The sequence below is a fragment of the Mobula birostris genome, chromosome 8 (assembly GCF_030028105.1).
Source record: "Mobula birostris isolate sMobBir1 chromosome 8, sMobBir1.hap1, whole genome shotgun sequence".
NCBI classification, from domain to species: domain Eukaryota; kingdom Metazoa; phylum Chordata; class Chondrichthyes; order Myliobatiformes; family Myliobatidae; genus Mobula; species Mobula birostris.
The window spans coordinates 100,541,188-100,563,179 of NC_092377.1; the positions used below are offsets into that span (position 1 = coordinate 100,541,188).

Consider the following 21,992-nt stretch of genomic DNA (forward strand, 5'->3'; position numbering starts at 1 on the left):
CAAGAGCCTGATGGTTGAGGGGTAATAACTGTTCTTGAACCTAGTGGTGTGAGTCCTGTACCTTCTTCCTGATGGCAGGAGCAAGAGAGCACGGCCTGGGTGGTGGGGTCTCGACTGGCAGATGCTGCTTTCATGCAACAAGTAAATGTGCTAAATGGTGGGGAGCACTCTACCCGTGATGGACTGGGCTGTATCCACTACTTTTTGTCAGATTTTCTGTTCAAAGGCATTGGTGCTTTCATATCAGGCTGTGATGCAGCCAATCAATATATTCCCCACCACATAGCTGTAGAAGTTTGTCAAAATGTTTAGATGTCATGCTGAATCTTTACAAACATCTAAGAAAGTAGAGGTGCTGTTGTGTTTTCTTCCTAATTGTACTTGTGTGCTGGGACCAGGACAGATCCTCTGAAATGATAACACCAAGGAATTTAAAGTTGCTGACCCTCCTCGGACTCCCCCAGTGAGGATGGCTCATGGACCTCTGGTTTCCTCCTCCAGTCGATAATCAGCCCCTTGGTCTTGCTGACGCTGAGTGAGATGCTGTTGCTGTGGCACCACTCATCCAGATTTTCAATCTCCCTCCTATATACTGATTCATCACCATCTTTGATATGGCCTACAGCAGTGGATTAGATTAGAAAAGCTACAGAACACCACAGACCTGGACTTCTGGTGAGGCACAAGGCAAGATGGCAGCACAGCACTGAGCGCTGACATATAACCCTCCTTTTTCAAGTTCTTTAGGGCTCATAGATGGTCTTAATACAAGGTTGAGTTGGAGAAAGATCTAACTAAAGACATGACCTCAAAAAAAGATCGAAATTCAACTAGGAAACAAGATACCAGCAGACGACACCAAGCTAGCGATTCATCTGAGGAAATAGCTATGATAATTAAGCAAACAATGACAATGGAGACAGAATTGCTGCAAGAAACGGTAGCCCACATGCTAAAGGAGTCACTGGAAAAGGCTCTTGACCCCATACAGAAGCATATGGCAGAGAATGGCAACATTCTCCGGTTGTTAAAGGAGCAAGCGGACATTCATGCTAAAAAATTTAGTACGGTCTTCAATAAAATAGACAACATTCAGGTTTGCTTACGCAAGAATGAGAAAGTTACTAACTCCTGTCTCTTGGAGGTGACTAAGATATGGAAGAAGCTAAACAACTTGGAGGACAGATCCAGGAGAAACAATGTGCGGCTGGTCAACTTACCGACATGTGCTGAGGGTGACGATCCAAGAGGTTACCTCCAGAAGGTGCTGCCTAATTGGATTCCAGTGCTCAAGAATTCCCACAACACTCCATTGGAGATCGATAGAGCACATAGGATCTTTTCCAACAACACCTCAAGACCGCGGACCATGGTTTTTAGGCTTCTACCGTATACCGACTGGCAGGCTATCCTGGAGGGCGCGAGGAAAGCCAAACCTACTCTCCCTGATGGCACCCATCTGCAGTCCTTCGCCGACTACAGCCCCGGCATGATGCAGGGACGGCAGGGATACAAGGAGATCCGCGCTAAGCTTCGACAGAAGGGGATCGACTCATTCCTCATATACCCAGCGATTTTGACAGTGAATATCAAGGGCATGAAGATGTCGTTTAACTCGGCAGAGGAAGCGAAAGAAACTCTGAAATCATCGGTGCTGGGAGATATGGAGGAAGACCCTGGGCAAAGTCCACATGCCCCTCGGGAGGAGATGGAACTGCATTAAGAGCTCAGACCAGCCTGTATGCGCAATCTAACAGGCACGGGCAAGTTAACATCCTAGGTGTGAAGTTTTCTGGTTATTCTTTTATTGGAAAGTCATTCGTTGCACTTTTGTATTTAGTTAATTAAGGGGCCAATTTGTCTCTGAGTATTGCAGGTCAGCGTTTTAAGGTAATGGCTCAGTTAACTTGTTAGTACAAGGATAATATGGTAAGGTGAAATAAGTCCGCCTAGATTTATACTTTTTATCTTTTACTTTCTAAGGTGATATTCAATATACCCAAATGTCATACTTCATCAAGAATGAAACTGAAAAACAGCAGTTTGTTCTGATTCTGAATAACTTTAGTTGTACATGTTCATTTCAGATTATGTCTCCAGTAGACTTGTTTTTGTTCCTGGGCGCCCGATAAGACGTCACTGGTGCCATCGCTAAGTGTTGGTTTATTAAAGCAACAGTTTCTCACAGGAGAGCTAATGGGGTCTTGATTCATCAACATCATCAGGTGCTATGCCCAGATTGAGCTTTGACTGCCATGGCCCACACACTCCTGCTTCCGGTCAAGTCGATTAATAATTCATTGGTATTCATTTCCAATTCTCTGGCTGCTGTCTGCATCATCATTTGTCTTTGTCTTCCTCTTGCTTTCTTCCCTTCAATCTTTCCCATAATTACTGTGCATTCTAACTCCTCTTTCCTAATCACATGTCCAATGAAGTTACGTTCCCTTTCATGATCTCATACATTATTTCTCTTTTAGTGTTTGCTCTGTTCATGACATCCTCATTAGATATTCATTTCATCCATGATATTCTTTGCATCCTCCTCAAAAACCACATCTCTGCTGCTACAATTCATTTCCTCCTGTTACTAGATATTGTCCAACATTCTGAGCCATATAACCTAACTGGATAAACGTAGCATTTCAGTACTCCGAGGCGGGTCTGGATTATGTGGTATATTATATTTGAGATGGAAATGGTTTTAATTATACAGGGTAATGGGTTTGTCCAGGTTTTTTTTCTAGTCTCTTTGATATGATTGTCTATAAGAACTGCTTTGCCTTTCTAATTTGTTGGTGCTAGAGGGGGGCAGTTATTGTTCAGTGTCTGACATTGCTAAGTGACACTCACAGATGTTACAAAGTAAAGGATTGAATGGGAGGGGTGATGGGAGGGGGGGTGGGAGGGGGGTAAACCAGGGCTCCACCACCAACTTACAACAACAGATCCGGGGGAAGATGAGCAACACAGATAAATTAGAAAATCTTACGATTGTACAAAATGGGAATGGTTTGTGTATGCACTACTATTCAGTTGGTGGAGGGGAGAGGGATGGTGATGAAGGTTGGGGGGTGGTTGGGATAAACAGTCAAAATGTAATTGGCAACTGGTTGTATTGAATGTAATTTGTTGGTGTTGCAATAAAAAAATTAGTAATAAAAAAACATTACAGGCCTTTTGGCCCACAATGTTGTGTCAACCATGTAACCCGCTAGAAGCTGCCTAGAATTTCCCTACCATCTAGCCCTCTATTTTTCTAAGCTCCATGTTCCTATCTAAGAGTCTCTTAAAAGACCCTATTGTATCCGCCTCTACCACTGTTGCTGACAGTGCATTCTATGCGCCCACTACATTCTGTGTGGAAAAACTTACCTCTGACATTCCCCTTGTACCTACTTCCAAGCACCTTAAAACTATGCCTCCTTGTGTTAGCCAATTTATCCCTGGGGGAAAAAGCCTCTGACTATCCACACAATCAATGCCTCTCATCATCTTATACACCTCTATCAGGTCACCTCTCATCCTCTGTCACTCCAAGGAGAAAAGGCCGAGTTCACTCATTCCTGTAGCGATGTGATCAGAACTGAACACAATACTCCAAGTGGGTCTAACTAAGGTCCTATGTAGCTGTAACATTACCTCATGGCTCTTGAAATCAATCCACGGTTGATGAAGGTCAACACACCACACACCTTCTTAACAAGACTGTCAACCTGCGCAGCAGCTTCGAGTGTCCTATGGACTCGGACCCCAAGATATCGCTGATCCTCCATACTGCCAAGAGTCTTACCATTAATGTTATATTGTCTTCAAATTTGACCTACCAAAATGAATCGCTTCACACTTATCTGGGTTGAATTCCATCTGCCACTTCTCAGCTCAGTTCTGCATCCTACCAATGTCCCGCTGTAACCCCTGACAGCCCTCCACACTATCCACAACAACCGCAACCTCTGTGTCATCAGCAAACTTACTCACCCATCCTTCTGCTTCCTCATCCAGGTCATTTATAAAAATCACAAGGAGGAGGGGTCCTAGAACAGATCCCTGCAGGACACCACTGGTCACTGTCCTCCAAGCAGAATATGAACCATCCACAACTACCCTTTGCCTTCTGTGGTCAAGTCAATTCTGGATCCACAAAGCAAGGCCTCCTTGGATCTCAGGCCTCCTTACTTTCTGAATGAGCCTCGCATGGGAAACCTTATTGAATTGAATTGACTTTATTTCTTACATCCTTCACATACATGAGCAGTAAAAATCTTTACGTTATGCCTCCATCTTAAATGTGCAATATGCAATCATAGTAATTTATAATAATTTATAATAAATAGAACAGTCAATGTAATATAGAGTACACTCAAATCAGCGTGATGGCCTGGTGGAAGAAACTGTCCCGGAGCCTGTTGGTCCTGGCTTTTATGCTGCGGTACAGTTTCCCGGATGGTAGCAGCTGGAATAGATTGTAGTTGGGGTAACTCAGGTCCCCAATGATCCTATGGGCCCTTTTTACACACCTGTCCTTGTAAATGTCCTGAATCATGGGAAGTTCACAACTACAGATGCGCTGGGTTGTCTGCACCACTCTCTATAGAATCCTGTGATTAAGGGATGTACATTTCCCGTACCAGGCAGTGATGCAGCCAGTCAGGATGCTCTCAATTGTGCCCCTGTAGAAAGTTCTTAGGATTTGGGGGCCCATACCAAACTTACTATCAAATGCCTTACTGAAATCCATATACACTATATCCACTGCTCTACCTTCATCAATGTGTTTTGTTACATCCTCAAAGAATTCAACCTGACTCGTAAGGCATGACCTGCCATTGACAAAGCCATGCTGACTATACCTAATCAGATTATGTCCCTCCAAATGCTCATAAATCCTACCTCTCAGAATCTTTTCCAACAACTTACCCACCACTGAAGTAAGACTCACTGGTCTATAATTTCCTGGGTTATCTCTACTCCCTTTCTTGAACAAGGGAACAACATTTGTAACCTTCTGATCCTCTGATACTTCTCCAATCCCTATTGACGATGCAAAGATCATCGCCAGAGGCTCAGCAATCTCTTCCCTTGCCTCATACTTGTCTGGGGTGTATCTCATCTGGTCCCGGTGACTTATCTAACTTAATACCTTTCAGCAGCTCCAGCACATCCTTTCTTAATGCCTATACACTCAAGTTTTTCAATCCGCTTTGACAAATGGTGTTGTTAGCAAACTTGAATATGGCACTGGAGCTGTCTTAAGTACAAAGTAGAAGAGCAGGTGGCTGAACACGCAGCCTCGTGCTGATCATATGGAGGAGCTGGACTTTGAAAATTGTAACACAATTCTTAATAATTAATTAACCAGGGAGAAAAATGAACAAGTCTAAATGTGCATTAGAGCAATGGCACCAGTTTGCATTGGGTCTGTGTATGGAGACTGGAACAAGGACTCCAGTGAGGAGTCTGTTGGAGTAGTTTGGTTTGGAGGTCTCAGTAGCAGGTATACGCAGAAAAATAAAACCGAGAGAGAACTCAGCACCCAGTTGTGCGCCTGCATTTTATTCAACAATACGAGCAACATAAATATAATTTATTTCGCAAAAGCTTTTCAAAATGTAGCTTTGAAAGTTGGGTGGTCTAATCAGACCACTTTTGGCAGAGCAAAAATATACACACAGATCGGGTTTCCTTTACACAAATTAAGCAACACTAGCAGCAAAGTTCCAAGAAGCCGAACGTGAACTGAAACACCCAGAAAGCACAAATACTTCATAAATAAAAAGTGAAGGAGTCATTTCACGGCGACCATGAGAAGAGAGTAAACGAGGTTGCACAGTAACTGTTTCATGGAGTGAAGTCTGACTGTGACCCAGTTTGAAGTACTGTAGTTGTGAGCAGCCTCAAATGTACCACTTGAAGGCATGTGCTATCATGATAGGCTGGGAAAACAGGTTGCTTTCTCCAGAGTGGAGAGGTTGAGGGGAGATCTGATAGAAGTTTATAAGATTATGAGAGGTATAGATAGAGTAGACAGGGAATATCTGTTTCCTAGGGATGAAATGTCCAGTACCAGAGGGCATGCATTGAAGGTGAGAGGGGGTAGGGTCAAAGGGGATGTGAGGAGTAAGTTTTTTACTCACAGAGTGGTGGATGCCTGGAATGTGCTGGCTGGTGTGGTGGTAGAGACAAATACATTAGAGGCTTTTAAGAGATGTGTAGAGAGGCACATGGATGTGAGGAAGATGGGGACATATGGACATGGTGTAGGTAGGAGGGATTAGTATTTGGGGGTTTTTGATTTGCCTTTTAGCTGGTTCCTGTGCTGTACTGTTCAAAGGATTTTTGAAATGCAAATTTGCATGGAATTATTACACTACGTACAATACGCCTGCGTAAAAAGCCACTGGAGTTGTCCGTCTCGCAAAGGAAGATTGTCGTTGTGGTTGGAGGTCTATGATCTGAGCCTCAGGATGATACTGCAGGACTTACTCCGCTGTCTGCACATTCTCCCTGTGGCCATGTGGGTTTCCACTGGGTGCTCCGGTTTCCTCCCACATTCCAAAGGCGTGCGGGTTAATAGGTTAATTGGTCACATGGGTGTAAATGGATGGCGTGGACTCCTGCCTGCTAGGGTGTTTTGTTTCCAAATGAAAAACCTACACAGAGAGTGGAACACGTCATCAGGGGTGGTGGTAGAAACGGATACATTAGGGACATTAGATGAGCCCATGGATGCAAGGAAAATGGAAGGCTCTGTGGGGGCAAAGGGTTAGAGTAGGTTAAAGGGTTGGCACAATGTTGTGGGCTGAAGGGCCAGTACTCTGTTGTAATGTTCGATGTACTCAAGGTGGTGCTCTAAGCCTAACCACTTTGATTGTTTCATCAATGACTTTGTGTTCAGAATTGAAAGAATTCGCTCATAATCGTCTAGTGTTGAGTTGGCAGCTGACCAGATAATGAAGTAGGCTAGGCCAGCAGGCAGTAAGGTCTACGCACTATTCAGGATACAAACGGCAAATAACACTCACACAGGCAGGAGAGTCTAATCACCTGCTCTTGATGCTCAGTGGCAGGTACATTTAATCCTCCATCAGTGGTGCATAGTCAGAGTAGTATGTACCACGGCAGATGATTGTCAGGACTGCTTTAACATCATTTCCTAAAGCTGCAATCTCGAATGCTAAGTAGGCTACAGCTGCAAGAGGCCAATCATTCTGAAGTTTGTTTCTGGAGACTGCTTCTGAGATGCTCATAATACTGGCAAGACCCTGGCTGACGACACAAAACCCAGTGGAAATATACAGACTTGCATTTCACAAATTTTTCACACCCAACCAAGTTCATTTGAAGTTTTCAAAACATGGCACTCAAGTTGTGCACAGCAAACTCCCACAAACAGCAACAATGACCAGATAATCTTGCTAATGTTAATTGATTAATACAGATTTGGCAGGATTCCAAAGTGAACTCCCCCATTTGCTTTGAAAACAAGATCTTTCTCCCCTGAATTTTGGTCAAACACTTCATCCTTCAGAAGTACCTGGCAGTGTGTCAGACAGCTATTGGCGCGATATGTACTCATGACCTTTGGCATTTGTTTGTTCCACTGCATCTGATTGGAGGAGTGATCGGTAAGATGGTGCACAGAATCTTGGTGGCCTGACAGTTTCAGCTACATACTCGGAGAAAAATGCATCAGTGCCAGTCTCGATGTGTAGGAGAATTCTGGCATCTTACAGGAGTTAAATACGAATGACAAGCCTGTTGCTAGTCATAGCACATACTCACGTTAATGAGCTAAAAGAAAGCCTCATTTTAAAGACACAATAAAAGACATTGGGTACAAATGGGATTTTTCTACTCTTTGGCGTCACTGAGTACTATATGTAGATAGGACCAGGGAACATTACAGCTTAGTGACACCACAGGCCTTTCATGCAACACGTTCTCACAGTTTCACCTGGGGCTGAATTCACATTGGAAAGTCAGAGAGGCCGGAGAGGATTAAGTATGGAATCTCCACCATAGGTGAAGATCAGAGAAGTCTTGTTTGGTGTGACCAATGGCAAGGAAGATAGGTGAAGTCTTCTCTGACGTGAACAATGTCAAGAACTGACTAGATATGATGGCCAACATCTCAATCAGGAGTTGGCATATATATGTCAAGGGGTAGTGTGGATATTATTGTAATTTAACGTGGACATCATGGGCAGGGCCAGTGTTCAGTGCCCAACCTTAATTGTTCCTGAGTAAGTAGTGGGTGAGCTGGCTCCCTGAAACACTGTAGCAACGCACACAAAACGCTGGAGGAACTGAGCCGGTCAGGCAGCATCGATGGAGAGGAATAAACAGTCAGTAGTTTGGGCTGAGACCCTTCATTCCTCAGGACCAATGAAACACAGCCCTTCAGGTGAAATTCTCCTGAAGGGCAGTGTGGAGAGCGAACTCCAGCATTTAAGCCCAGTGATGATTGGGGACTGGGTATCTATTTCGAGGTGAAGATGGTGGGAAACTAGGAGTTGGCTCCCAAGCACTGTTTGGGATTGTGAGGCCATTTAGCCCTCAGACCATTCTTTTCTTGCCTTTGCTGCAAACTCTATGAAAAAGCTAAACACGGAACATCATAGCTCAGTACAGGCCCTTTGGCCCACAATGTTGTGCCGACCCTTAAACCCTGTCTCCCATATAACCCCCCACCTTAAATTCCTCCATATACCTGTCGAGTAGTCTCTTAAACTTCCCTAGTGTATCTGCCTCCACCACTGACTCAGGCAGTGCATTCCACGCACCAACCACTCTCTGAGTAAAAAACCTTCCTCTAATATCCCCCTTGAACTTCCCACCCCTTACCTTAAAGCCATGTCCTCTTGTATTGAGCAGTGGTGCCCTGGGGAAGAGGTGCTGGCTATCAACTCTTTCAACCTACTCTAAGATCAATCTAACCCTTCCCTCCCACATAGCCTTCCATTTTTCTATTAAGAGTCTCTTAAATGTCTCTAATGCATCTGTCTCTACCACCATCCCTACCAATGTGCTCCAAGCACTCACCACTCTGTTTATAAAACCTACCTCTGACTTCCCCCTATACTTTCTTCCAATCTTCTTAAAATTATGCCCCCTCATTAGCCATTTCTGCCAGGGGAAAAGTCTCTGGCTGTCCATTCAATCTATGTTCCTCTTATCGTCTTTTACACCTCTACTGAGTCATCCTTGGGTCCAAAGAGAAAAGCCCTAGCTCGCTCAACCTTTCCTCACAAGACCAATAACCAGTTGCTCACCTAGAACAAGTAGGGATCAGTAGGGATAGAAGAGAGCATGTAAAAAGGCTACTGAGGAGTTGAGTGGCTGAGGTATCCCAAGATTTCCACACGTCCTTTTGCACAGATGTCTGAAAGGTCCTCACTGTCCAAAAGTTCAGAGATGGTGGGTTGGAGATAAGGGGGGGGGGTGCAACAGAGGGATGAGGGACAGACTGAACAGTAAAGAGTCACAGAACACTACAGGAAAGAAACAGGCCCTTTGGCTCATCTAGTCTGCACTGAACTGTTACTCTGCCTAGTCTCATCAACCTGTACCCAGACCATAGCCCTCCAAACCCCTCCCATCCTTATACTAATCAAAGCTTCTCTTCAACATTGAAATCGAGCTCACGTGCACCACTTGCACTGTCAGCTTGTTCCACACTCTCACCACTCTCTGAGTGAAGAGGTACCCCCTCATGGCCCCCTTCAACATTTCACTTTTCACCCTTCACCCATTCCAAAGATGTACAGGTTAACTGGTCACATGGGTGTAATTAGGCAACACGAGCCCGTTGGGCCAGAAGGGCCTGTAACTGCCCTGTATCTCTAAATAGAAGATGGCATCATGTGCTACAAACACATAGCAATCAATACTTGGAGCAGGCACCTCCAGGGCAACAGGAGCCCAAATGCTTGGACTCATTCACAAAGGAACTTTGTCTTTCAAGAAGAGCATGGTCACGCATAGACTCTGACAGAAAGGATGCACGAAGGGAGAACAGCTTCCGTCTCTTTGGTCAGCTTCAGCTCACTGCCCCGGCAAAAGGAGTTGCTTCTATGCGTGGAACTTCCAAAATGGAAGTGTGATCTGTGGCTTTGACCTTACTCAGACGGGAGACCCCTGCAGACCCAGGGTGTGTCTGACCTGAGACAAGCCTCATCACTCGTCTACCCCGCTTCCAACTCAACCTGGGTGGCAAACAGAATGTCACTGTATGTTGAAGGATGGGGACTAGGGCTTTCTCTTTAGAGTGAAGGAGGATGAGAGTTGACTTGATGAAGGGGTACAAGATAGTAAAAGGCATTGATAGAGTGAATAGTCAGAGACTAACATGAGGGAGCATATCTCTGTGATTCCCTTGCCCATTTGTCCTTCCTCTAGAATCTCCCTCCCAGCATTTATCCCTGTAAGCAGCGCAAGTGTTAATTCTCCCCACAGACCTCCTCCCTTGCATCCACACAGTCCTTGCAGGTGAGACAACACTTCACTTGTGGATCTGCTGGGGTCGTCTATTGTGCTCGGTGCTCCCGATGTGGCCTTCCCTACAGTGATGAGACCTGTTGTAAACTGGGGGGAACCAGTTCATTAAGCAACTCCCCACCATCTGCCACAAGCAGGACTTCCCAGTGGCCAAACATTTTAATTCCGATTCCCATTCCAACATGTCAATCCATGGCCAAGAGGAGGCCACCCTCAGGATGGAGGAGAAACACCTTGTACTCAGTCTGGGTAGCCTCCAACCTGACGGCATGAATATCGATTTCTCCTTCCGGTGAATAAACTACCCCTCCCCCACCCCAACTCTGACCTTTCAGCTCCTCTCACTTGTCTGTTTTTTCCCCCTGGGTCCTCTCCTCCTCCCCTTTCTCCTATGATCAATTCTCCTCTCCGACCGGATTCCTTCTTCTCCAGCCCTAGGTATTTCCCACCCACCTGGCTTTACCCATCACCTTTCAGCTAGCCACCACCCCCCCCCACCTTTCTATTCTGACATCTTCTCCTTTCCTTCTCAGTCCTGAAGAATGGTCTCGGTCTGAAATGTCCACTGTACTCTTTTCCATAGATGCTGCCTGGCCTGCTGAGTTCCTCCAGCATTTTGTGTCTGCTGCTCAGATTTCTAGCATCTGCAGACTCTCTTGTGTTTATAATGTTGAGGTGCTTGGAGCAGAGTATGGGGGGGGGGAATTGTCAGAGGTACGGTTGTTTTACAGAGGGTCGAGGGTGCGTGGAACGCCCTGTTGGGGCTGGTGATATAGACGGATACATGAGGGACATTTAAAAGACTCATCGACAGGCACATGAGTGATAGAAAAATAGAGGGTCTCGTGGGACAGAAGTGTTAGATTGGCCCCAGAGTAGAAAAAAATGTTGTTGCAACGCAAGAAATTCTACAGATGCTGGAAATCCAGAGAATACACATAAAATACTGGTGGAATTCAGCAGGTCAGGCAGCATCTATGGAAGGGAATAAAGAGTTAAGGTTTATCAGGACTAATGAAGGGTTAATTAATCAGGACTTCACTTTGCGTTCTGAAATTTCCACTGGACTGGTTTATCAAATGATACTGCCCGATGAAGGGTGCCGGCCCAAAATGTCGGCTCTTTATTCCTCTTGACAGATGCTGCCTGACCTGCTGAGTTGCTCCGGCATGTTCTGGTGGTACTGTGCTGTATGCTTCAATGTTCTATTGAACCATCGGACGTGAAATGCTCCCACTTGGTCTCAGAAGCAGATGGTTCATTTACACTGCAGAATACGACTCCTCAGTACAATTCCTTTGGCATCTCGGTTTAAATGACTCCAACAGGGAGCAAGCTGACGGCCAGCAGTAATGGATGGACAGTAGTGAGCTCTGACTGGGAGACTATCTCCCAGACGTGATTGAGAAAGGTGGTCACTGGGCCAACACACAGAAACGGAACCACTGTGCTTCATGTATACAGATTCCCGTCCTTCCCCGCTGCGTTACACGATGATGTCATAAACTCTCCCCACTCTACCCAGCCACTCGCGGACGGCCTGGCGTACTCGGACGTCAGTTACGTGGCAGGTGAGCTGGCTGATACTTGGGTACACTGAGGGCTGTAGAGCTGTGAAGGTTTGATCTGGCAGAAGCTGGATCTGGTTGAGGATGGTGAGTATCATGTTGGTCCAAGCCTAGAAACGAAAAGACGCTTTAGTCAGACAACTTGACTTTGATTGCAAATGCAAGCGATTCTGTAGACACTGGAAATCCAGAGCAACACGCACAACGTACTGGAGGAACTCAGCAGGTCAGGCAGCATCTACAGAGGGGAATAAACAGGCAATGTTTCAGGCCGAGACCCTTCATCATCAGTCTGAAATGCTGAATGTTTATTCTGCTCCACAGATACTGCCTGACCTACTGAGTTCCTCCACTGGTTGCCTTTAGATGGCACTTGTAAAAGTCACATTTAGGTTTTATAAGACATTGGTCAGACTACATTTGGAGTACTGTGAGCAGTTTTGGGCCCCTTATCTAAGAAGAAATATGCTGGCATTGGAGAGGATCCAGAGGAGGTTTACAAGAATAATTCCACGAATGAAAAGGTTAAATGTGTGTTGAGGGTTTATGGCTCTGGGCCTGTACTTGCTGGAGCTTAGAAGAATGAGAGAGGATCTCAATGAAGTGTACTGAATATTAAAAGGCCTAGATAGAGTGGACGTGGAGAGGATGTTTTCTATAGTGGGGGAGTCTAGGACCCGAGGGCACAGCCTCAGAATAGAGGGACGTCCATTTAGAACAGAGATGAGGAGGAATTTCTTTAGCCAGAGGATGGCAAATCTGTGGAATTCACTGCCACAGGCAACTGTGAAGGCCAAGTCATTGGATTTATTTAAAGCAGAGGTTGATAGATTCTTAATTAGCCGAGGCATCAAAGAATATGGGAAGGAGGCAAAAGAATGGGGTTGAGAGAGATAATAAATCAGCCATGACAGAATAACGGAGGAGACTCGTTGGGTCAAATGGCCTAATTCTGCTCCTATGTTTTATGTCTTATGGTCTTATGACAGGCAGAGTCATCAAGACAGCAAATGGGAAGAGAAGCAGATTATTTGGCAGTTTAAGTCTGTTCTGGTGCCTGTAAATGTATGGGTGATCCAACCGTGGGCTTAGCTGCACTCCCTTTGCCATTTGTAGATAGGTGCATGATAGTTCGATAGGACTATACATTTCCACACGACATGAGGGACTTAACAAGTACATGTTGTCTTCAAAAGGCAATGCCTCAAAAGGGCGTCATCCATCGCTAAGAATCCCCATCACCCAGGACACGCCACCCCTCATTGTTACAATCAGGAAAGAGGTACAGGGGGCTGAAGACACACTCAACATTACGGGAACAGCTTCTTACCCTCTGCCTTCAGATCTCAGAAGGGACAATGAACCCTTGTAGACTATCTGAGTTTTTTTGCAATATTCGTTTAATATAATTTTATATATTTCTTACTGTAATTTAGTTTTTATTATATAATGCACTGTATTGCTACTGCAAAACAATAGATTTCACAATGTACACCAGTGATATTAAACCTGACTTTGAGAGCAATTCCATTCTGCAGTAATTTACCTGTCACCAAGTTCTCTACCATCTTCCTGCCAATTTTACTGCTCACCACACACACTACAGACAGTGTCACAGTGGCCAATTAACCTACCTGCCCACTCCCCAGGTTACAAGCACCCAACTCGCGTACAGCTCGCACACATGGATGAGCTTTTGAGAGACTGGTAAGAAGGATTTTCCAGCTGCCGTGGGGCTGCAGACATCTTCTGCTGTGTGGGAACTTGGTTCGTGTCCATTTCTAAACCACTGAGCTAAATTTCATGGCTTACTAGCACATTGGCTATGTTTTTATTTAAATCATTGCCAGGTGGCGGAGTTTTGACTTACAAACTAATCTATGTGGCTCTCAGGAGCAGAGCCCTAGCATAACCTGGCTGGCACCTGTAGCTTCTGGATAAGGACCCTGCCTTTTCTGGGAACAGTTGCTTAATTTCTATTTCCTCCGCTCTTCAAATAATTTCTCCTTTCTGGCTTGCTTTCATTTCTGTTATTTTTTAGTTTTATGTAGTTTTCCCATAAATTCTATTCTACTTCTTGATTTCCCTGCAAGAACAAGAACCTCAGGGTAGCATACGGTGATATATGCATACCTTGACAATAAATTTACTTTGAACCTTGTACTTTATTATTTATTGAGATACAGCACCGAACAGGTCTTTCTGGCCCTACGAGCCACACTGACCAGCAGCCCCCCATTTAATCCTAGCCCAGTCGCGGGATAACTTGCAATGGCTAAATGACCTACCACAGTCTCTGGACTGTGGGAGGAAACTGGAGCACCCAAAGGAAACCCACGCGGTCACAGGGAGAATGTACAAACTCCTACAGGCAGCGTCGGGAATTGAACCCAGATCGCCTGTACTAACCACTATGCTACTGTGCTTGGCTGTACAAAGGCCTGTCTGCATTAAATCACACTCCTCACTCCACCTTCATTGTGGCAATGCTGGCAATAAATATCCCGTCGAAACAAAGGAGCAAATTCCCAGAATGGATCATGATTATGATCAATCAGCCCACAAGGGCCGGGTGCTGGACACTATTTCCAGCACCTTCGGGCAGGTTGGGTGGGGGCGGGAGATGGTAATAAGGTCATAGCACACAGGAGCAGATTTAGGCCATTTGCCCATCTAGTCTGCACTGCCATTCCATCATGGCTGATTTATTATCCCTTGCAACCCCATTCTTCAGCCTTCTCCCCATAGCTTTTAATGCCCTGATTAATCAAGAATCTATCAATCTCCACTTTAAATATACTCAATGACTTGACCTCAACGGTTGTCTGTGGCAGCGAATTCCACAGATTCATCACCCTCTGGATGAAGAAATCCTTCCTCACATCTGTTCTAAATGGATGTCCTTATATTCTGAGGCTGTGCTCTCTGGTCCTAGGCTCTCCATATCCACTCTATCTAGGCAATCGCCACCCTCAGTTGCTAGCATTGTTAGGAGGGAACGTCGACTCAGAACATGAGAGGCCTGCGTCGGGCATGTTCATGCCTTACAAGGCTCAGACTGGAAGTCTGTGTGGGGCGCCACTCCTCGCACAGACACTAGAGCAATGTGTGATTAAGTGCCTTGCTCAAGGGCACAAACACACTGCCACAGCTGAGGCTCGAACTAGCGACCTTCAGGTCACTAGACGAACCTCTTAACCACTTGGCCACGTGACCAACACACAGAGTGTATATAAATCTTACCCCACACATTTCTTTTAAACTTCCCCCATCTCATCTTAAATGCATGCCTCTAGCGATTAACATTTCTACCCTGAGGGAAAGGTTCTCTCTCTCCTATTGTTTTATAGTGCTTTCTTTTTGTTCCCGTGTTCCCGTCTGCAGTTCCTCCAGCAGTCTCTATTTCGCTCAGCATTAACTGGGTGGCCATTAGACAGGTGCTGGCACCAACTGGCTGGGCCGAACGGCCTGCCACGCGACCCTTACCTGCATCTGTCCCTCGGTGTCGCGCACGGAGACGTTGTGGCAGCTGGCCGTGGAGCCCGAGCGAGGTCTCCTGTCCTGGCGGAGCAGCTCGGCGCCGGCACTGAACGAGTGCCGCATGCGGCTGTGCTCGAGCAGCTGCTGAGGCCGCTGCAGGGGCGACTCGGAGCCGCGGGCGCCGGCCGCCTCCCCCTTGCTCGGGTTGCTGTTCTGCTGTTTCCGCCTCTTGTACTCCAGTACCAGCTTACCGATGGTGCGGTCGGTGGCGATGGTATAGATCCGGCTTCCCGCGCTCTCCCACCAGTCCTTCCTCCGGCCCGGCTCCACATCTGCACCGGCGGGGACGGCGGGGGCCGGACTGCCGGGTGCGGGCTCAGCAGGGGGGTCTGTCTCTGCACCTGCCCCGTCGTCGTCCTTCCTGCCCTCCCCGCCACGAGGGTCGCCATCCTCGCTCCTCCCGCTGCTTGCCCGCCTGCCTGGCCGCCAGCCCTCCCCGCTGCGTGCCTTCCCCCCGGGTGGCGGCGAGGCGGGGCTGGGGGCGCAGGCGCGGGCGCGGCCGGCAGCGCCCTCGTCGGACGGCGTCTCCCTGACTGAGGCGCAGGCGGTGGACGGACTTGAGCCCTCGGAAGGGCAGGAGGGCAGGAAGAAGAGCTGCTCGCCCCTCCCAGCGAGCAGCGGCTGCTGTTGTGCCGGCGGTGGCTCGTCAGCGCAGGTCTGCAGGTCCAGGTGCAGCTGGATGTAGTGGTTGCAGACCTCCAGGCACAGCTTGTGCAGCCGCCTCACCAGCCAGGCCCAGTCGGCATTGCTGCACGGTTGGATGCTGAGGGACGGCATCCGTGCTCGCCACTGCCGCTTCTCCTTGCCCCGCGGCGGGCTGACCTGCGCTGTCTCCTCGAAGATGTCCTCATCCTCGGACGAGCACTGCTGCGACGAGTCTGAGCTCAGCTCCCCCTCCTCCTCCTCCTCCTGCTGCTGCTCGCACAGGATCTTCTTGACCTGCTCGGCCGAGATGTGCTCCTGGTTGGTGAGGATGGCGCAGATCAGCGCCTGGAAGTAGATGCTGAAGCTTGTGGCCGACTGGCGGTAGAGGTTGGCGGCGCCGCCCACCCCGGACACCCTCATCAGTAGGTACTTGAGGCCGGGCCGGGTGTCGAACTCGCGTGCCGTCCGGTACGAGTCCAGCAGCAAGTCGAAGATGACGGCCAGGTTCTGCATGGAGATGTAGCGCAGGAAGCCGGCCGGCCGGCCCTCTCCCAGGCCGACGGCCCGGTCCGGTGCGTCGCCACTGGGCGTCGGACCCTTGACAAACTCCTCCAGCAGCACGTCGTACAGGTTCTGCAGCAGCACCTGGTGGGACAGCAAGCTGACCACGATCGTGCGGAACGGGATTCTGCAGGGCCAAAGGAGAGATTGGGGCAGCATTAGTTGGTGCATGGAACAGGTGACAGACGTTTCAAATACATTTGTATGGGCCTGCCCTCTCCTCATTACCACCATCAGAGAGGAGGTACAGGAACCTGAAGACACACACTCAACATTTCAGGAAGAACTTCTTCCCCACCACTATCAGATTTCTGAACAGTCTGTGAACACTATTTTTGTTCTCGATTTACATTACTTACTTAATTAAATTACATATACAGCACTGTGCAAACCTCTTAGGCACATATATATAGCTAGGGTGCCTAAGACATTTACACAGTTCTGTATTTGTCAACATGGAGAGGAGAACGAGTTTGGAAATCTGGCAGGAGCAAAGGACACTGGAAATGCCAAGGGAAGAGTGTGGGACAGGTGGCAGAGAAGGAATGCACAGACACCCCCAGCCCTGAGACGCCAGGCAAAGTCATTTGATTCCAAACAATTGGTTCATTGATCAGTACAGAATGTCTCTCTGGTGCTTCCTGAACCCTCCTCTCTCCTTTCCCCTTTCCCCAACCATGATTCCCCTCTCCCTGCCCCTTTCCCACTCACGGTCACAATAGGCGCACATCAAAATCAGGTTTATCATCACTTACATATGTCATGAAATTTGATTTTTTTGTGGCAGCACTACAGTGCAGTACATAATTTTGCACTTTTGCACTTGCTAAACATTTCTAATTGAAATTGATAGTATTCTTACATATTGCGCTGTAGTGCTGCCACAACAAATTACAAGAGATGATGTTGGTGATATTAAGCCTGTTTCTGATGAAGATTCACACTCACCAAATGAGTAGCAGCTTCAACTCCTCCGACAGGAGGTTTCTGAACAGACTGGCAGAAACTGTTCATTACTCCCCTTTTGCAGTAATCAGTAGTGTGAATGACAGAACTTTTTAACGTCCAGTAATGCCTGCTGTCACCAGACAACAAATTTCACTTCATATCAGACAGTGATCATAATCCTGATTCTGGGAGGGATACTGGCCCAGTGCTGACTAATGGTACTCACTGAGGTTGGCATGGAAAGGTTGGGCTGAAAGGCCTTCTCCCATGCTATATAACCATGTGAATACAACAGTGTGTGTGTGTGTCTGCATCTGTCTGTGCATACGTGTGTGTCTCTGTGAGTCTGTCTGCACGTCTGCATGAGTGCGTGTGTCTGTGTCTGTGAGTGCGAGTGCGTGTAACACGTGGCTATTTGAGTTACTGTCACTTTTCTGTCAGTTTGAACCAGTCTGGCCATTCTCCTCTGACCTCGCTTACTAACAAGACATTTTCACACCACTCTCTGTAAACTCTAGAGACTGCTGTGTGTGAAAATCCTGGGAGATCAGCAGTATCTGAGATACTCAAACCACCCTGTCTGGCACCAACAATCATTCCAAGTTCAAAGTCATTTTCCCATAGTGATATTTGGTCTGAACAATGACTGAACCATCTGACCGTATCTGCATGCTTTGACGCATTAAGTTGCTGCAGGTGTAAGTGGCCACTGAGTGTGTGTATTCTAAGAATGTATCGACTTTAAGTACCCCAAACTTTGCTGAACCAAATTCTTTGGCTATCTTCTCTATAAATTATTTCATAAAAACATGATAGTAATCACAAATCGATTTCACATTGACTGATTTTGCATTTCAAAATGTGTTGTGTTTATGTAAAACTGTTCAAACAGCCGAGATACCAGCCAAATGAAATTCAACAGAGATCCAGGCTTTTACTTGTCAAACAGAGAGTCTCTTCTCTCCCATGGGAAACAGTGTAAACATTTGGCAGATTGGGCAGCATCTAATGTCGCAGTGTTCGATAGCTCTGGGCCTTTACTCGCTCAACCTTAGAAAAGTGAAGGGGGGAGAATCTCATTGAAACTTATGAAATGTTGGAAGACCTTAACAGAGTGACTGTGGAGAGGATGTTCCCTGTGGTGGGGGAGTCTAGGACCAGAGGGCACAGCCTCAAAATGGAGGGATGTTCATCTAGACCAGAGATGGGGAGGAATTCCTTTAGCCAGAGGTTGATGAATCTGTGGAATTCTTTGCCACTGGAAGCAGAATCATTGAGTATATTTAAAGCAGAGGTTAACAGGTTCTTGATTAATCAGGGTATCAAAGGTTACGGGGCGAATTCAGGAGAATGGGGTTGAGAGATGATGGAGCAGACTTGATGGACCGAATGGCCTCATTCTGCTCCTTGGTCTAACGGTCACATCTGTGAGAGAGGAACAGTTCAGGTCAATGACTGTACTTGACTCTGTTCCTGGGGAGCTTTTCTGTCAACTTTCCTGTTTGGTTTATTTTAGATTTCTCTCACCAGCAGTTTTTTGCTTTTGTTTTGGATGTTTATGAGTGTGGAAGCCTTCAACAAGATTTTCATGTCAACAGTAACATTTCACGACAGTAAAATTAAACTGGCCTGCTTACCCTATTTTCCTGTTTGGTTGTCAGCCACAAGATAAAAAAGTAACAGAAGATTAGAATCAGGAAACATCAACACGACTAGACACTGAACTCCAACAGCAGATTACACACAGACCAAAGGGGGGATTAAACGCTGGATTCCAGAGTGGGCGGGGGGAGATGAGGATTAAACACCGGATACCAGGAAAAGATTAAGGACTGGACACCGGGGTGGGGGGGGAGTGGTAGAGAGAATCACCTGGTGGGGTGAGGGGGGTGAAGAGAAGAGTAAACACTGGATACCCAGGGAGAGATTGAAAACCCTCTGGGGAGAGGGTGTGTAGGAGGAGAGAAGATTAAATGCTGGATACCAGGGCGGGGGGAGGAATTAAATACTGGATACTAAGGGAATGGGGGGGGGGGGAGGGAAGATTACACACTGGATACTTGGGGGGGGGGAGAGAAGGAGGGGGAGAGAAGGAGGGGGAGATTAAACACTGGAAGATGGAGTGTACCTGATTATGTGAAGAAGGGTAAGAATGCACAACCAGGACCATATTCACACACAGATCCTGGCAAGACATGGAACTGAGACAAATGTGCTACATTTTAACTGGAAATTTTACGATGTCTAAAAGATAGCTAAAGAGATGAATGTAAAAGTGGATGAGTAAAATGTATGAGGGTGTGAAGGGACACAGTTTTATTGCCATTGTGTTGTTTGGCTGCAGAGTGACTAAGGTCGAAAACTAAGCATTTTAGGAGATTTGAGTTTTAGAAGGGGCAGACAAAATGGAAAAGGGTTCTGAAAAAAAAATGTTTAGGGAACCTTGGTTTTTGGGAGATATTGAGTCTCTGATTAAGAAAAAGGAGGTGCATAGCAGGTAGTGGCAGTCAGGAACAAATGAGGTACTTAAGGAGGATGAGAAATGGAAGAGAGTACTGAAGGAGGAAATCAGGTGGCTAAAACAAGGCATCAGGTTGCTCTAGCAGGCAAGGTGAAGGAGAATCCTAAGGGCTTCTACAGATATGTTAAGAGCAAAAGGATTGCAAGGGATAAAATTGGTCCACTGGAAGACCAGAGTGGAGTCAAAAGAGAGGGGGGAGATCTTAAGTGTATTTTTTCACATTGGTATTTATCTGGGAGATGGACAAAGTCTGTAGACTCTATACAGATTACAGTGTTCACTGTCGTGAGGCAAATTAGGGTGGCTAAATCCCCAGGTGTTTCCTCGGACCATGTAGGAGGTTATTTCAGAAGCTGCAGGGCTCTAGCACAGGTGAGGGGCTGGAAGATTGGTTGTTCTGTTGTTTAGAAAGGTTCACACGGCATTATAGGCTGGTGAGCCTGACGTCAGTAGTGAGCAAGTTATTGGAAGGCATTTTACGGGTCTGGAGTCTGGATATAGAGGTATTGGGATAGACAGGGACTGTTTAAGGATAGTCAGCGTGGCTTTGTGCGTGTTACGTCATGTCTAACCAATCTTACACAGTTTTTCAAGGATGTTACCAGGAAAGTTGATGAAAGCAAGGCAGTGGATGTTGTTTGCATGGACTTTAGCAGGGCATTTGACAAAGTTCCACATGGGAGGTAGGTTACCATTCAAGATGAGGTAGTCGATTGTATCAGACATTAGCTTTGTGGGAGAAGTCAGAGAGTGGTAGTAGATGGCTGCCTCTCTGACTGGAGGCCTGTGACTAGTGGAGTGCCGCAGGGATTGGCGCTGGATCTAGTGTTTGTCATCTATAGTGTGGTTAACCAGATCAGCAAATTTGAGGATGACACCCAAGACCGGAAATGTAGTGGACGGTGAGGGATCTGGACCAGCTGGAAAAATGGGCTGAAAATGGCAAATGGAATTGAATGTAGACAAGTGTGCAATGTTGCACGTTTGGAGGACCAACCAGGTAGGTGTTACACAGTGAATGGTAGGGCACTGAGGAGTGCAGTAGAACCAAGGGATCTGGTAATACAGGTCCATGATACTTTGAAAGTGGCATCGCAGGTAGATAGGGTTTTTAAGAAAGCTTTTGCCACATTGGCCTTCATAAATCAAAGTACTGAGTACAAGACTTGGGTTGTTGAAGTTGGCGAGACCAAATTTGGAGTATTGTGTGCGGTTCTGGTCTCCTACCTGCAGGACAGATATCAATAAGATTGAAAGAGTACAGAGAAAAATTACAAAGCTCTTGTCAGGATTTGAAGACCTGAGTTACAGAGAAAGGTCGAATAGGTTTGGACCTTATTCCCTGAAGGAGACTGAGGGGAGATTTGATAGAGGTGTACAAAATTATGAGGGGTACAGGTAGGGCTAATGCAAGCAGACCTTTTCCCCCAATGAGTTTGGGTGAAACTAGAACTAAACGTCATGGGTTACGGGTGAAAGACGAAATATTTAAGGTGAACAGGAGCAGAAACTTCTTCACTCAGATGATGATGCAAGTGCGGAAGTGGTTGATGGGGGTTTACTTGCAACATCAGCACTTAAGGGGAATTTGAGTAGGTACATGGATGAGAGGGGTACAGCGGGTTGTGGTCTAAGAGGGGTGCGGCGGGTTGTAGTCTATGGGGTACGGCGGGTTGTGGTCTAAGGGGTACGGAGGGTTGTGGTCTAAG

At 46.7% G+C, this 21,992-nt stretch overlaps 1 protein-coding gene across 2 annotated transcripts in view; it reads right to left on the minus strand.

Annotated features, from left to right (window-relative positions):
• Positions 1-4,283: 4,283 nt before the first annotated feature.
• The window catches only part of arfgef3 (ARFGEF family member 3), a 158,046-nt gene continuing 140,337 nt past the window's right edge, over positions 4,284-21,992 (minus strand). For both annotated transcript variants that reach the window (XM_072265804.1, XM_072265803.1), the window contains 2 exons: positions 15,555-16,941; positions 4,284-12,178 (listed from right to left, as the gene is read on the minus strand). In XM_072265804.1, the coding sequence (XP_072121905.1) occupies positions 11,987-12,178; positions 15,555-16,941 (1,579 nt within the window). In that variant the 3' untranslated portion in view covers positions 4,284-11,986. The remainder of the gene's footprint in view (positions 12,179-15,554; positions 16,942-21,992) is intronic.